General features: G+C 47.3%; 1 protein-coding gene across 1 annotated transcript in view; it reads right to left on the bottom strand.

Annotated features, from left to right (window-relative positions):
• Positions 1-16566, bottom strand: part of COL23A1 (collagen type XXIII alpha 1 chain) — a 159097-nt gene that overhangs the window by 7910 nt on the left and 134621 nt on the right. Inside the window, exons 11-30 of the mRNA XM_042826648.1 lie at positions 15684-15800; positions 15207-15242; positions 14869-14895; positions 14437-14463; positions 13300-13344; positions 12660-12722; positions 11416-11460; positions 10880-10957; positions 9870-9923; positions 9059-9103; positions 8483-8572; positions 8093-8155; positions 7355-7396; positions 6692-6718; positions 6113-6184; positions 5959-6012; positions 5562-5588; positions 5021-5074; positions 4314-4400; positions 428-466 (exon numbers count right to left, since the gene is read on the bottom strand). Of these exons, the coding sequence (XP_042682582.1) occupies positions 428-466; positions 4314-4400; positions 5021-5074; positions 5562-5588; positions 5959-6012; positions 6113-6184; positions 6692-6718; positions 7355-7396; positions 8093-8155; positions 8483-8572; positions 9059-9103; positions 9870-9923; positions 10880-10957; positions 11416-11460; positions 12660-12722; positions 13300-13344; positions 14437-14463; positions 14869-14895; positions 15207-15242; positions 15684-15800 (1092 nt within the window). The remainder of the gene's footprint in view (positions 1-427; positions 467-4313; positions 4401-5020; positions 5075-5561; positions 5589-5958; positions 6013-6112; positions 6185-6691; positions 6719-7354; positions 7397-8092; positions 8156-8482; positions 8573-9058; positions 9104-9869; positions 9924-10879; positions 10958-11415; positions 11461-12659; positions 12723-13299; positions 13345-14436; positions 14464-14868; positions 14896-15206; positions 15243-15683; positions 15801-16566) is intronic.

The raw sequence follows: 16566 nt of genomic DNA, 5'->3' as shown, positions 1-16566 counted from the left end.
CTGCAAAAGAACACACAGACAAACATTTTAATCAAAGAGAAATGCTTCATTACTAATCTTGTTAATATCAAGATTGATGGTCAGATTCCTTATCATATTAACAGCATGTCCAAATGATTTGGCACCAAATTAAAACCTCACACGCTAAGGGCATGCTTATGTCCTAACTGAGGGTTTGCAACCAGTTAGTAACGTGCTTGCTGTTAATTGGTGGCTTTTTCAGCCTCAGCAAGGTTTTGGCGTGGCGTTCCCTGCAGCTGTGCAGAAATCAGTGTGTGCTATGGGGAGCAGGGCATGGAGGCAGGCAGGGCACTGCTCTCACAAGGCACAGCGCTGCTGGGCAGGCACACAGCCCACTGCTGGAGCACAGCACCTAACAGCTCCCCAGGGCCCACGCGAGGAGGTATTGGCATTACTCTCACTGTACCTTGTGCCAACATCCTGCTACTGGCAGTCCGTCTGGTCCCTGCAAAACAGAATATACAGATTTCATTTCTGTTCATGGCAGTTTAAGTGTCAGAACCAAAAACCCAAAGCTCAGTCCTGAAACAATAAAAACGTCAGCAGTGCGGTAAGAGACAGTGAGCATGCAGAACCAACTTACTGTATATGCACAACAGTACATACACAACAGTACATACACAGGCAGTGTGGTCTGTGCACAGCACAAAATCAAATACGCTCCAGGATAAAAAAAAGTTGACACTTCCTTGCAACAAAAGTGAACACATAAAAATCTGGAACTTCGATTAATTCAGAATCTGCTTTAAAAAGTAGCGTTTTTGTGATCAGACCTATTTGTGGAAAGCATGATGTGGAAATGTACCTTTTGTTCATATGCGCTTCTTGAGTTGGGGTTAATATATCTTTTCATGATATTCTGTGTTCAATTTGATCCTGCAGTGCTTAGTTTCTTTAAGAAATCTCGAATTGCTGAACTGACTGAAATCGGATAGGTTGTGGGCTGTGTAAAGGGAGTGAAAAGACTTGTCTTTTTCTGATGGAGATGCATGAAGTATACAGAAATGAGAAAGCTGGAAGAGCTTACTTACCAGGAGGAAAACACTGACAAGGAAGGAGCCCTCAGCAGAGGAATGGACTTTTTATGACCAACTTTTCAAGCTACGTTAGCAGACATAGCTGACTTCAGCTATTTCAGCCTTTTCTGATGCTGGATTTTTTAAGGCTCTTGGATCTCTGATTGCATGAATTGCTGCATGTAGAGCTACAGGGAGCACACATGCACCGACCCTTCCCTCAGAACCATCTCCAAGTTAAGTAGGGGTTGGAAGCCACGAAGACGTGTTTGCAGTGGAGAAACTGCTAGTGCAAATAGAGGTCAAAACGCATTTTTACATTTTTTACTGTAAATGTCAGTCATCACATTTTTTGTATTCTGTATTGATTTTATATGTAAAATAGCCTATGCCCAATAAAAGAGATGCAGTGATGTAAGGTTACCCTTTCCAGCTACTCCTAGTGTGACAGGTCCAGTTATTTTCAGACTTTCCTATAACATTACGGTAGTTGGAAGCACATACAGTTTTCTGCTGACAGCAAGCCAGCATTTTGATCCTTGACATTTATTGGCGTGGTCAGGGGGTGAAGGGTAACAGGGACAACATGCAGAGTGGTTCTGGCACCTGGAGACGTCCTGACCTGGTCTGTCAGAGCACATCCCAACTCACCGATGGTCACAAGGCTGATTTCCCCAGGCTTTTTTCCCTTATGCACACTCAAAATATTCATTTTGGCCATCATCAAGCTCCACGTTTCTACCACGCTTCACTTGAATGACTCCAGAACAACTGGTCAGCTCACAAAGTGCTTCACAAGCCTCAGCTGAGGCTCACACCCCAGAACTGAACAGAATCACCGAGAACCCAGTAGCCCCCATGACTACAATGGGGGGAGGAGGAGGACAACCGCCCAAGGCAGCGTGCAACAGCTAATGACAACTAATGACAATTAACCCGTCACACACAGGCAGGAAAAAGCGCATCTGCTGCATTAACTGGTCACTGTAATCAATTGTAGGAGAAATCCCCTTCTGCCCCTACAGTGCCTGCTCTATAGCTTGACTTTGTGTATTCTGTACAGTTAGGATGGGACATGCTTAGCAAATATAACATCTCTGGGGAGTAAATCTGAAGAGCTGAAGCAGGCCTGCTGCTAATAATTGGTTTCTTTGACACATATGAAAGCAATTTAACTTTTTGAAAAAGAGCTTACTGCCCTTTTGTTTCTCTGAAGACAACTGCAAATCATCTAACATGCAGCATTTTCTATGGTTAAAAAAATGAAAATAAAACAATGACCTCTTTTAGCTAGTCAAGCAGAACCCTCTGGATCAGCGAGCAGAGCTTGAACCTCTCTGCCTAATCAGAGGATTTCAACCTGAGCTCCACAGTGCAGAGCTGATGCAGCAAATGCCCTTTTAATGCCCAAAGGGCCCACGACCTCCAGTCACAGCATCTAGGGCTGTTCAGTGGGGCAGCTCAGCACCCAGCTGGTACCACAAGGTGAACCGAACTGGGCCACGTGTACCCAGAGAAACAACAACTGAGTTTTAGGATCCACTGCTGAAAAGAGTCAAACAGCCCCCTGTGCGATCTCCCATGGCCTGCCCTCCTTGTTTAAAGGCACTAGGAAAAAGGCACAACCCAGTGGTGTCCTTCTCTGAGTGTCAAAGTGAAGCGTCTTGTTCCTGCTGTTTTGCATTCCTTCTCTCCTTGATGGGATTCATGCCTTAGGAAGGGGCTTGGCCACAGCAGGACACACACAAACCATGCAAGAAAGGGAAGAGCAGGTACTGTACCAGCGGGCAGGGCACGCTCACCCCATCCAGGCCTGGCAGACCTGGGTCCCCATTGCTGCCTGTAATACTACGATCTCCCTGTTTAAGAAAAAATAACTGCTTGTTGAGAACGATAAAGGACATGGGAGTTACTTGAACAGACATCAGTGCCTGAGCAGAAAGGAGAAAGAATGGGCTCAGAACTTTGCGCATCCATTTCTGATGACACAGCAAATCAACGGAGTTGTTTTATGGTGGGGAGCTCACAGACACACAGACTGTCATCTGGGAAATATCTTCTGTACTCAAAGCAGAGATTCTCATTTGAAAAAGATGAGGGTTAAATCATCCAGCATGTTGAGAAAGGAAAGGTGATCCATCAAAAACAAAGTATTTGTAGCTCACGTTCAATCTCCAAGCAAAATAAAGCACAATGAATGAAGGATATTTTTGCTGGTACGGTGGAGTTCCGCGACAGCTTTGATGGCTGTAGCTGTGCTGGCGAGGTGAGAAAGCCACACATTTGGACAAGCAATGTGTTTTTGGAGAGTTAAAGCAGAGCTGGCACTACTAGTTAAGTGCAGCTGAACTATGATGTAATAGTCACATTTGGGCAGCCTCAATAGTAGACACAAATTATTCTTTCATCCTAAAACCGCGCAGCATTTTAAGGAATGGCTATCTCTGGTTTCAGTCATCAAACGAACAGCAGTAAAGTAAAAGGAGGTACATTTTACCAGGCCAAACAACCAGGGTGAATTTTTTTCTGAGCCGTACAAAGGTTTGAAACATCCTGGAGAATCCCAGCTTCCTCAGACCTGAACATCAAGGCAGGTTTTCTGGAAAGGCTGTTTGTGTACATGCAGCACAACAGCAGCCCAGGATGTGTCTGAGAAAGGACAGATCTGAGCTGCTAGCTGCTATCTCAGCCTGAGAAACACGGGAGGTCTCTGATCCCAGAGGCACTTTTTGGCAGCCTTGTGGCTCATACATCACACAGCCTTGGCTGTATTAACATGCTATCAACACCAACCTACTTCCCCACGCGGGAGAGCTAGAGTCAGCATGGTCCCTGCTCAGTTTGGGGAGATGATGGGATAAAGAGCTGACCTGGCTTTCAAATTGCCTCTCAGCCGCTGCACAGTTACTCCCCAATTGCAAATGTACTCAAAATCTAGGCAGGCAGCTTCACCAGGGCACGCTATCTCCTGAAGAGCGTTACTGAAGCCCATTGTTCCTGACTGCAATAAGAAGATCACTACACAAAGATTCTTTATTTTTACTGCTGTGGCTTGTTCCCATCTGGCCAGTGAGGAGCCCATAAAGCAAGCACTGAACTTCCAGCAGTGCAGATAAAACAAACCATTAAGAAAAGTGAGAAAACAATAACCATCTGCTCTGATTTACTGCAAACTAAAGATCTACCAAATCCTCCCTCCCTTCCCTGGGCTGCAAAGCTGCATCCCGTTTCAGTCCTTGCAACACACGCTTCAGATGAGCAAAGCAGAAGACGTACCACAGGGCAGGGTTGGTCCAGTCCGGGAGGGCCAGGTTCCCCCTTCTGCCCTTTGGCTCCTTTTCTCCCTGGTATCCCTCGCTCGCCCTGTTGTTGCAAAAGGAAAATAGTATCAGGAACAGAGGGGTGGCTGGCAGGGGAAACACACCTTGTTTTTGCTTTGCACAGTTACTGCAGCATCCCACATGGCAGCCAGAGTAGGGATGTTTGCACTGGTGCAACCTTAATCGGGCAATTAAATGACTGAAAGTCTTCAGTTAAAGCAGGATAGCAATAATTTATAGCAATAATAATATAAAAAATAATAGCAATAGGGTGGCTAAGTCACCAGTCACTGCTAGAGACCAGGTTGGTATCTGGCAGCAAGGAGTGTTGGGCAGCCCCTGCCAGCGCTGCTGGAGCACCAGCTTCCAGCATGGCACCAGCCAGGCACCCGTCTATTTAAGGATTCCTGCAACAAAACCTGACTGGGACCCAGTTTCAAGGTCTATAAACCAAAACTAGCAATTCTTCCCAACCTGGAGCTGCTAGGCTGCTCCAGCTCCCCCAACGTTTGCAGGCTGCCAAGGAGGGAGAAGCTTACAGCTGTGAACCACAAAACATTGGAGCTGGAGGGGAACCCACGCTGCGGGACACAAGAGGAGCAGCCAGTTCTGCCCCAGCTTGCTCATCCCCACCAGCACCCTTACAGCCATGACCCCACTCACCTTCTCCCCTCTTTCACTCTTCTCTCCCTTTTCTCCTCTGAGACCTGGGAAACCCTGTTATGGATTTTTTTTTTGGTGGGAAAAGAAAAGCGGTGTAAGCTTACTTTGTGCACATCCCAGTATCTCAAATCAACAAAAGCAACCAGCAAAGAATATGGTATTTTCTTCCTTTTTGTCTTTGTATCTCATAAATTTATTGGGAAAGCTCCTGCTCATATTTCATCTATAAGAGATTTTGGTTTTCCTGAATCTAATGCAAGTATTCTCAACTGGAAGAGAAAGCCCCCCCCAGCACCTTCAGCTGAGCAGTAGCACGCTGCTGTGTGGCACAGTACTGCTGTGCAGTGGGAGCAGCCAAACAACTGCTGCTGTGAGTTACGCCTCTTCCTACTGACATCGTTCTGTGGGTGCCCTGAGAAGGGAGAACAGTCCATGCAGTGTTAGTTATGTGTATTTGTGAGAACAGCAAGCAATCTTGATGGCCTTCACATGTGTGTGATTCACATTCTGACACATCACTATTAACTTTCTCCATACTCACGTCTAATCCCGGCTCTCCTGGCTTTCCCTGCAGTTGTAAAAACAAAAACAAGACACATTGGACTGATTTCAGTGCAGCAGGCAAAGATTTCCATTTGGTGACATACTAAGTTTGGTGGAGATGGTGAGGGTTGCACACCTGTCTGTGCGCTCAGCATTGCTTGTCTGGGCTCGATGTGCTCCCAAGTTGTTCAGGGAGCAACCACTACACCCAACTGCTGTCATCAAATGCTGACAGATGCTAAAAAACAGCAACTCTTTGGAGCTGAGGTTCTGGAGACGAACGTTGGTAAAATGAGCAACTTTGACCAGGAAAAAGCTTTGGCCATCAATAACCTAGCTTCTATGGAGATCCAGTGGGAGAATGAGATCTAACGCAGGCCTACATCAATGATTACCTTTTCTCCTTTGGTACCAGGTAAGCCAATGAGCCCTGGAGCTCCAGGGAGACCCTTGAAGGCAGTTAAAAGAAAGAAAAAAAAGCATTAGGAAAGTTGCTGTAAGGCTGGGTTCTGCCAACAGTCTGAAGTGAGACGTGGGGAAACAACTCACAGCTGGGCCCGCATCGCCTTGCTCCCCCTTCTCACCGCTGTCACCTTTTTCTCCCTTTGCACCATCCAAGCCCTGCAGAAATGAAACACTGGCATCAGCCAAGCAGCACGTGGGCCTTGGGAACAGCCTCAGCTGGGAAGCTGGTGCAAAAAAGCAGGATTGTGCTCTCAGGCAGAGCAGTGCAAGCATAAAACCCGCAGCACCAACTCCAAACACAGCTGTGGCAAGGACACCTCCCAGCAGCTCAAACCCTTGCTGCTGTTCATGTTCTCCTCTTGACCAGACCATACAAGAAAGAGTTGAAAATAAAGGTTTCAGTATGTGGGTTTGGAAACCCAGACTTGCATGTGCTGCAGGCTGACAGGACTCCATAGTGAATTTAAGATCATAAAACGTATTTGGAAGGAAGAATGGCTTATTTTCAAAAACACCAACTGCTGAACAACACAATCAAGGGATGTGTTGTCACAAACTGTGACAAAAAAAAATCAGTCCCCAGAGCTGACAGTCCTTTGTGGTCCTGCAAATAATGCAGTGGAAGCCTGGAAACAGTGGGTGACATTTGATTTATGGACTTACTTTAGGCCCCTGGATTCCTGGAGGACCCTACAGGAAAGACAATGGTGCATTATAAAAGCAGAATTTAAAAACAAACCCCTACGTCTGCCTCCCAAACCGCTTCTTGCTAAAGTTACGGGCTGACAATAGCTAAATATTTCTTTTTCAAGACAGGTGGTAGTTTATTTGGTTCTCCTACGTCAAATCAGTGGGAAGGAACTGTAAAAGGCTGCGTTGCGTAACACGCAACAATAAAATGCTGAAGAGTCAGCTCTGGAGGGAGAGCTGTGCAGCAGTGCAGAAACGCTGTGTGGTTGTAAAGCATTACCCTGCGTGGTCTCCCCGAGGTGCCCGTGGACCAGTGAAGGTCTACCAGCTTTCCTGACTCCCTTGGCAGCTTCTCGGCCTTTTGGAACACTGTAGATACCAAACACCTCAGAAACCTGCACTGAAAATGACTATGTGTATTCACACCACTGCCCACATTCTCTCCTGCTGCAATCAATGGCAAAAAAAACTGACCCGGGCAAATTTGTGGGAATATCAACACCACAGTGGTGGGGAACCCAAATTGACAGCAGCCCAGATTAAACAGAACAAAAACACCCTCTTTCCTTTCACTAATTGCATAGTATAACTCTGCAGCTCTGTTCTATTGCACATGCCAGTGTCCCATCATCCTACCATGGGGCCGGGCAACCCGGGCGGTCCTGGCTCTGGGATGATCTGCATGAAAGAAATTAAATGGCACGTTAATGGGGCTGGGAACGGGGACACAGAGAAAGCAGGCAGCTCAGGAAAACCTCACACAGCCCAGGATTGCTGTAGCCTGCCCTCTAATTTAATAGAGGTAATCCAGGTATCTGCTAACCAAAGAGGTGCCCGTAGAATTAGTAGGTAAATGGATCTCAGTAAGCACGCAGATCAGGCTGGCCTCAGAAATGAGAGGCGTGGGCCATGCTACTCAGTACATTTGCTAGTTGCAAAATAGATTCAATGGAAAATGAGGTCATTTTCCATATGGACACAAAGAAACCAGCCTTTTTGTTTAGAAAAAAAAAAAAATCAGAATTAGAGCTCATATGTCATTAATAAACACCTAAAAAAAAAGTTTATGAATTTTGATACTAAGCACAAAGCGTGAAAAAAGAAAAAAAACAGGAGCCCTATAAAACAGCACAAAGCACAGTATGTTTTTAGAGCAAAACAAAATAGCATTCAACATCTCAATTACCAAAGCAAAGTCCGAAGTGCCTACACAGTGCCTGATCATTTCCCTCACCTTCCCTAATACACAAACCCCATTTAGAGGCATCCCAAAGTTCTCATGCAGAAGGTCCGTCCTGTGCTCTGCACTGATGCACACACCAACTTCCCCTGCCCTTGCCTCATGGAAGAGGCTGCGTGGTGTCAGTGCCTTACGTGGTTGTTCTGCAAACACGGTGATCCAGTGTCTCCTTTGTCTCCTTTTGGCCCATCTGCTCCCTAAAAGATACGGATTTTGCACTGAAGTGTCTCATCTCCCAGAAAGAACAAGAGAAAAATGCATTTGTCTTCCCCTACACGCCATCCTCCCTTGCTCCAGCAATAGCTGTGGAGCTATTTGAGAAAAGGAGGTTTTCCCCAGGCTGGAGCACACATTTCATTTATTCTGAAGCAAACCACTATCAGCATTATTAGTTAGGAACACTCCAAGTCCCCACTTCCTCCACCTGAAGCAGTGTAGTGTGGACAGCCCACTGCCCAGCTCAACAAAACCCAACCACACTCCAAGACTTGCAGGAATCAATGCACTGCAGCACACAGACGTACCGGTGGACCTGATAAGCCCATTTCTCCAGTCTCTCCTTTCGGTCCTGTGACCCCTGCACTGCCTTGGTCACCCTTAGCTCCTTTGGGACCCTAGAATTTTACAGAACACAGATACGAGTGTTGAAGAGAACCAACCAAATCAACACCCAACCAACCTGTTTCTGCCTTTCTGCTGTGTTGCTCTTTTTCCGCCCCCCCTCATTGCAGCGCCAACTCGTGAAAACATGTTTTAATGTTAAAACTCACGCATACTGATTTTGCAGACACAGCAGAATTTTGCTTGGCCACAGCAAAGAATGCAGCAATTAGGTTTTGGAAGGTTTACGTCAGAATTTGAGACTGTCTCACAACTTGTAAAAGTAGCCCATTTAACTCAGCAGATGTGGACAAGTGCATCATCTGCGTGCTCAGAGCTGAGTGTTTAACTCAGGGAGGTGCAGCGTTGTAGGGCTGCAGGGGCAGGCTGATGTTGGCTTTCACAGGGGCAGCCACCACAGACACACAGGTCAGTTCTCTCTAACTCAGCTCCTGAGCGCTCTCCTGCACCATTCCACCCAGTCCAACCATGCTGTGTACCTTTTCTCCATCCAGTCCAGGTGGACCTGGCAGGCCCAGCTCCCCCTGAAGCAACACAAAGAAAGCAGAGCCAACAGTAAATTAAATCAGTAAATAATCCTAGGAAGACATTTTGCAAGGAAAGAAGTTACTCATTTATGGTGGCTATAGGTTGAGCATCAGAGTGTGAGGAGCAGCGGTGAGGATGACACCCAGATCTGATGGGCTTCATCGGCCCAGCACAACCTGGGCTGAGATTGGGCAGCACCAAAATCCTGCACTTTCCCATGTGCTGACACACACTGGTAAACAAATTAAGCCTTCTTTTAAAGAAAACTATAGCTGACAGTAAGTTACTGGTGATCAGTTATGAACAAGGGCAGTGGCAGTGCAGCAGGGGCACAGTGGCAGGGTGCAGGCACTGCCCCAGCATGTCAGTGTGGGGCAGGAGGCGAGCTCATACTGCAACCTGTGACACTCCCAAACCCAACTCAGGCATTTTCCCCCATTTTCTTCTCTCTCCTGCCCCATGTAAAGTACCAGACCAACCAGGATTTCAGCCCTCAGGTGTAGGGCAGAGATGGATTCCTTCCTGGGACACGTGTGTCTGTAGGGGACCAAGAACCAAGGAAAGGAGAGCCCTTCTTGGCTGCTGTATGAAAACTTGCTTTTTCAGCTAGAGGAAGCATTAAGGAAGCATAATTTCCTTCACTATACAAGCCCCAAGTCCTGCCTTGTTTTAGCAGACGTTTGCCCAGTCTTATGACATGAGAGCCACTAATAAACATCCAGCTCTGTCAACAGCACAGCCTGCACTGGCGGTCAGCCTTACCTTGGGGCCTGGAGCTCCCTGTGGGCCCGGTGGCCCTGGGGGACCTGGCGAGCCCTAAAAAACAGCCAACAGAAGAAGTGTGAGCGCAACTGCTTCGCCTTCCACAGAGCACACGGTGTGCTCAGTGCCAGCACAAACACACCCGTGAGCTCAGCCCCTGGCACTGAGGGTGCTGGTGAAATAGAACACATGCCCCGAGCCATGCAGCAGGCAGGGTGCTGTGGGGTGTCAGCACAGTCCCACATTTGATTGCATTGTTTGCATTCTGCTGGGTACAGAGAGCACAGAACACCTTACGTTGCGAGGTGCAAGTCATCTCAAACAGCAAACTCACAGTCTCCCAGCTGAAAAACAACCCCGTATCGCACCTTTTGTCCTTCAAACACTACCATGTTAATCACACTGGAAGCTGCGTAAAGCAATCACTTCTCCAAGCTCTCTTCCCACATATGGTAAGCGTGCAAACAGACAACAACAAGCACAACGCCTATGGCCGAGCAGTGTGCTGTGCTCTCAGCCATGTCCCCATGCTCACACAGGGACGTCCTGCAGATGGACCCTGCTGCATCTGCTGGGGCCGCCCCGAAGGAGCTCCATCCACAGCCTCCACTCACGGAGCTGCATGCCGTGCTCCTGTCAGAGCAACCCGTGCAGACATCTGGCAAATGGTAATTACCACCACTTTGTGTATCCCTGCAGCCTGTTATAAAACAATTAGGATGGTTCTCAAATGTGTCTGTAATTAAGTATTTATTCTGTTCGCCTTCTTTTATCCTAACACAAGCAGCAGGGAGAGGCCTGGCAGGCGCTGGGGCAGGTTAGCACCCAGGCATTGCACCCCATCCTCCCACTGCCTTCAAGGACATCCAAACAAGAGACAATTTGCAGTGAAAGCCACACACAGGGTGGAATAAACCCTGCCCTCTGGGCTGGCTCTGCGCTAAGACCTCAGGAAGGAGAAATAGCATAGGACTTCAGCCCCTCCCTGCCACCCCCAGGAACCAGCTCACCTTGAGTGCATCCAGGATGCGGCCATCGTAGTCGATCACCACCGTGTCACCCTGTTCCCCTTTCAGGCCAGGGGGACCCTGCAACCGAGGACAAACCTGTTTAGTTTTTGCAGCACCTGAGAACCAGGCTGTGTGACAGCAGGGACCCAGCAGCCCAGTGTCTGGGGGGGAATTACCAGGCACCAATGTAATGAGCTCCTAGATAGACAGCTGTCATCCATCCAAACCTCAAAAGCCTACAAACGTACGTAACAGAGGGGTGCATCAAAATCACTGAGAAAACCTACTGACAGCTTCTTACAACAAAGGAAAAATGTCGACAGGATGGTCACGCTGATAAGAAAAATCAGACTTTACTACATTTCCCAGCGCTGTCTCCACGGGCAGTATTTGGTATTGTTTTAATACACACCATCTGTACTTCCTAACACGGAACTGATCCTTACACTATTTGACAACACGCTAAACAGGAGGAGGTGGCGTGGGGCAGCTTGGGGCATGGTGAACACTGAAAGGAAAATCCTGAACATCCATACCCGGGGTCCGATGGAGCCGACTCCTCCCTTCTCACCAGGCTCACCCTGAAAATGCAGATCATATTTTTTGTTTCAGAAACACCAAGGAAAATGTGGAATATTTATCCTACAACTAAGCTAAATGGCACGAGATGCCAGCATGCATTTCAGATTCAAGGCAAAAAGTATGGTGCCAACAAGGAACCGCTGCACCCAGCAAAACAAAAACAACAAAACAAACAAAAAGCCCAACAGATCTGACTTCAAAGCAAATGCATTTTGCACAGAGAGATGTTGGAGGAGCTAGCTGGCAGCAGGAAAGCATCCATCCCATTTGCACAAGTGCTGCCTGCTGCTCCCGCCATGCCAAGCTCTGGCTCCTTGTGCTGCAGCTTCTTGCTTCAGGCTGAATATTGCATGTGGAAAGTCTCAGCCAACACGTTTAAACCATTTCTGAGGGCGACTTTAAGGAAGGAGTCTGTGCCAGTTATTTTTTATTATTATTTTTTAAGTTGTGAGTTATGAATGGCTTTAAGATTCCCACCGCAGTGACCTGGAGTTCAGCTCAGGATTCAGAACTGCCCCTTCTGCCATCCCATGGAAATCTATTCATGAATCATATTAAAGCCCTTGACATAGTAACACATAATAAATACACAAACACAAGAAGTCTTCATAGGAAAATTTCAATTCAGCAGACCCTAGGCGGAACAAACAAGCACTGCTACCCTGTTTTTAAAACAAAAAACGTGAGAGGGTCATCCAAGCCCACGTTTCTGCATCCTGTATAGCCTAGCAAGGAGCCATGGCTGCTCAATACAGAAAGACCAGGGATAGATCAGACTAAATAAGAAGCAGCTGAGGAGGGAATAAAGGCTCATGAATGCTGTCCATGTTATATCATCACCACTTAACATATCAAGACTGTCTTACTACATCCCTTTGCAGTTCTGAAGATAAGTAGAACAGTAAGGCACATAAGCACTCTCCACTTTGAAGCGATACCACAACAATCAATGCATGAAGGTCAAAACGTGATCAGAGATTTAGCTATCTGGGGAAAAAGGAGGCAATTCAACGAAAAACATTACAGGAGATGATTTTTGGATCTCCAGCTTTCATTAAGCTGCCAGAAAAGGGTAAAATACTCCACAAAAATCTCCTATTTGTTTCATTTTTGGCACTTTATGAGACTTCTAGACAGTAAAGGCTTATGACACCAACCCAACCAAAATGCAGTGCCTCCCCAGCAGGCTGGCACTCACCTTGGGTCCTGGCACACCATCCGTGCCATTCTCTCCCTTCAGACCAGTGCTTCCCTTTTCTCCCTGAAAGCAAGATGATTTAGATGAATGCTATATAGTTCGGATGCAGAACAGATTTTTCCAGGTTGTAGTTTTCTTGCTTTATTGTTACTTTTATGAACACAAGTGAAGAAAGCTCCGTTTTCAGCCTAAAACGTATCACATTGCCTATGTGCAAAATGGGGAACATTCAAGATTAAGGGGAGTTTTACAGGCTCAGCAGTTTGGCTGTGGGTTGTGTGCTCATCTACAATGTTGGCTCCACAACCACAGTCCAAAGGCTCCCAACTGAGAGCCCACTAGGTACAATGCCCCATCCCAAAGCCCAGGCCATCGCCAGCAATGCTGTTTGAATTGTTTCTGCAAGTGGAGGCTCTCCATGGCAATTCTCTGCAACAGCCAACAAGTTGTAAACTCCAGGCTTTCTGACCAAGGCAGAGGGATGAGTTACACATCTTTCTCTTTTTTGTTCTTTTCCCATATTCAGGCAGAATTGTATTTCTCAGCATGTCCCAACCACACCGCAGTGCCAACAAGCAAGCCAGAGAACAACAGGTGCTGCCAAGCACACACATTAGATAGACACAGAGCAGACACTCACCTTAGAGCCCGAAAGTCCTGGTTCCCCTGGGATGCCATCATCACCCTGATGAAACAAAACATAGCAAGTGAAACACAGAGGGCCTGTACACATGTGCCATCTGGGTTCAACTCTTCATTCACCCTCATTGACCTGAGCACAGATCCGAGCCCTACTTGGGTTTGCAGGAAGCCAGGAAAAACCTGCAGCATGGTCTTCTGCTCCCATCTAGCTCTGTGTCGGCCTCCTCTGCTCACAGGTATGGGGCATGGCCACAGAGTTATATATTTGACCCACAAAGGGTATTGGGGAGCCTTGTTAATTTCCTACAGGCCTCTTGCAAACTACCCCTCATCCTCACTGACTTCACTGTGACCACCAGCACACCAGGAGATCTTCTGGGTTTCCTGTGTCATGCTTTGTTCTTCTCCTGAAGTAATACTGTCTTGTAGGTGCTTAAGAGGTTAATTTTGCTGGGCAGTTACCAAAACTTTACACAAATTGTCATCTGAAAAATGCACATGGCTACGTCTGTTATGGGGCAAAACAACCAGAGGAAACGATTGGGCCCTGTCAGCACTTTGGTTTTAGATGAAGGCAGTGATTTATTCACTCCTCGATAGGGCCAACAGCAGAAAACTTGGACACGTGCATCTCCCAGTCTTTGACACCCAACCCAAACAGAGCATCTGTCCTTCTGAGTGTGGGAAATTCCTCTCCTGCCCCTGAGAATTGACCACACTGAGACTGTGTGTGGCCATGCCTCTCCCTGGGCTCTCCCAGGAAACTGAGCCCACCACAGGGCCTTTTGGGAGATAACATCCTCCAAAAGCTTCTCAGTCAAGCTCGAATTATTTGAGCAAAAGGACTCAGACCTACTGCTTTGTTTTGGCATCCAGCATTTCATTCTTTTTGTCTACAGGGCAGATGTGATTGCAGCTTCTGGCCTGTTTGCTGTAATGAAAGCCATGCTTTGACATGGCAGCATCTGCACTTCGGGGTTGTGCGGTCGCAGCTCTTCGTGGAGCACACTGGAGGGACCCTGGGGAACAGCACTGGGGTGCTACATGCAGCCAGGACTGCAACTTCTCCATCACCCTCTGGAAGCGGTTTCCCTAGACTAGAACTCAGCAAAGTAAAGCAAAGTCACTGTTTTACCTTCTTTCCTTGCATGCCAGTCTCGCCCTTCAAAAGCAATAAACACAGAGGAGAAAGATTAGGGAACAAGAAAATAAGGCCAATTACACCAATACTCGAAATACATTGTCAAGTTCAAATAATTTGTTGCTTGCGTTGGTCAACTCTATGCCCCCAAAATGGAAGAAAGCACATTCCTACAGCACGCTGACCTCTAACTCCCACAGCTCCTACCCCACCCCATTTCAAGGTTTTACCAAGGGCCGGGGCTGTGCTTTCTGTGTAGGTTGCACACTCAGACAACTTCAAGTCAATGGTTAATTCAGTAGTGCAGAAATTCAGTATGTGATGAATACGGATGAGAACAACTCCACCGTGAAATGTGTGTGTGCATTTCTACTCCTCTTCTACAGAAATATGTCAAGAATTCTTGTTAAAATGCTGATCACCCACCTTTGGCCCCGGGGGTCCCCTGGCACCCTATGGAATGAAAAATCAGTTTGTTATACTTATAGAGCAAAACAGAATACAGACACGTCCAGGAATATTTTCATCCCCATGAAAAAAATGATGCAGATGCCAGCTTTTCATCCTCCCTTATAAATAGAACCATGCTCCCAACAACAACTAGTAAATAGTTACACATATATATTTTTACTCGTGCGTTCTATGCATTACAATTTTTGGCATCAATATGCAAAGACATGAAAGCACCCAGTGCAGAGCAAGCAGCACACAGAGCGAGGGATGTCCTGGGCAGTGCAATAGGAACACCTTTGTGCAATACTAACCACAAGGCCGTCGTCCCCTGGCTCGCCTTTAAGGCCCTACAAAAAAAAAAAAGAAACAAAAGAAACAAGACCTGGAAGTACCTGTCATTCATTCCTCATTCTCAATACTCAGTGATCAGGCCATCCAACAGCACTGTGTTTCAGCTTATTTCTTTATTAAATGTATTGCCAGTGATCTGGAGATTTGCAACAGGTCTTCTGATGCCTACAGATCACTGAGGGGATCCCCCTTGGGCTTTCTGCATTACAGCTGGTGGCCACAAACACACGCTCCGGGTCCAGCTCTTTTCTCCAGAGCTGAAGATGGAAACCTCCCTCTGCTTCCTCACTCCGAGACCCAAGGCTCTGCAATGCAAGCAGCCACCAGCACTGGGGACACAGCACTTGGGATGGGGAAGGGGATGCTCTTAATTCTCCTCTCCCTCACTAGACTGGGGACCACACAGCATGTGCCCACTGCACATCTCTGGTCCTTACAGGGGGGCCTTGAGGTCCTCTTGGGCCATCCTTTCCTGTGTCACCAGGAGGCCCCCGGGCACCTGGGGGTCCTGGTGGACCAGGGGGGCCAGTGGCTCCATCTCGACCTTGATCACCCTGGAAGAAGTTCACACAGACATGGTGAGATGAAGCAGCACGGGCAAGCACAGCAGCTTGGTATTGACCAGAGGGTGCCCACAACACATGCATTGCATCCCCAGGCCATGGGCAACTTGATCTCTGCCATGTTAGAATGAGGATAGTATGGTTGGGTTGTGGTTGGACTCGATGATCTGTGAGGTCTTTTCCAACCTGAGCAATTCTATGATTCTATGATCCCAGAGGGGTTAATTGCAGCAGCCAATTGGGAAGGCTAAGAGCAAGCTCAGAGTTGCTCCAAGACCTTTGAGTCTAGTTCCTCAAATGGAATTTTGCTCAATGCCTTCCAACGTGGTTTCATCTCATTAAGCCTTTCCCCAGTGACCATCTGCACAGAATCCACCAATTCAACATACCCAGAAATAAATGAAACCCAACAACATGCTGGCGTGGAGCATGCACACAAGTCCAGACCTTAGCAGACCACACAAAAAACAAACTCCCCCCCGCCCCCCCCCCCAAAAAAAAAAAAACAAACAGTTCTTAGTAGTAAACTTTAAATACAGCCAAAGTCCTATATTAACATCCAGCTCAGCTGACATCCTACTGGGATGCAAGGGACGAAAGCAGCCACTGCCTCTCCTTGTGATTGCAAAGGTTTGGTGCATGCTGTGCAAGGGGAGCGCTGCAACCCGCCGCCGGCCACCGTGGTTCCGACATGTGGCTACACAATGGAAATCCTCATGGAAAGGCTGTGCCATAAATCTTTTAGCAACATCTGGAT

This window comes from Centrocercus urophasianus, unplaced genomic scaffold, assembly GCF_019232065.1.
Source record: "Centrocercus urophasianus isolate 14NV4802_14NV808 unplaced genomic scaffold, USGS_Curo_1.0 seq_26, whole genome shotgun sequence".
Lineage (NCBI taxonomy): Eukaryota > Metazoa > Chordata > Aves > Galliformes > Phasianidae > Centrocercus > Centrocercus urophasianus.
Note: the sequence above shows the minus strand (reverse complement) of the source record. Positions and strands in the feature narration are given on the sequence as shown.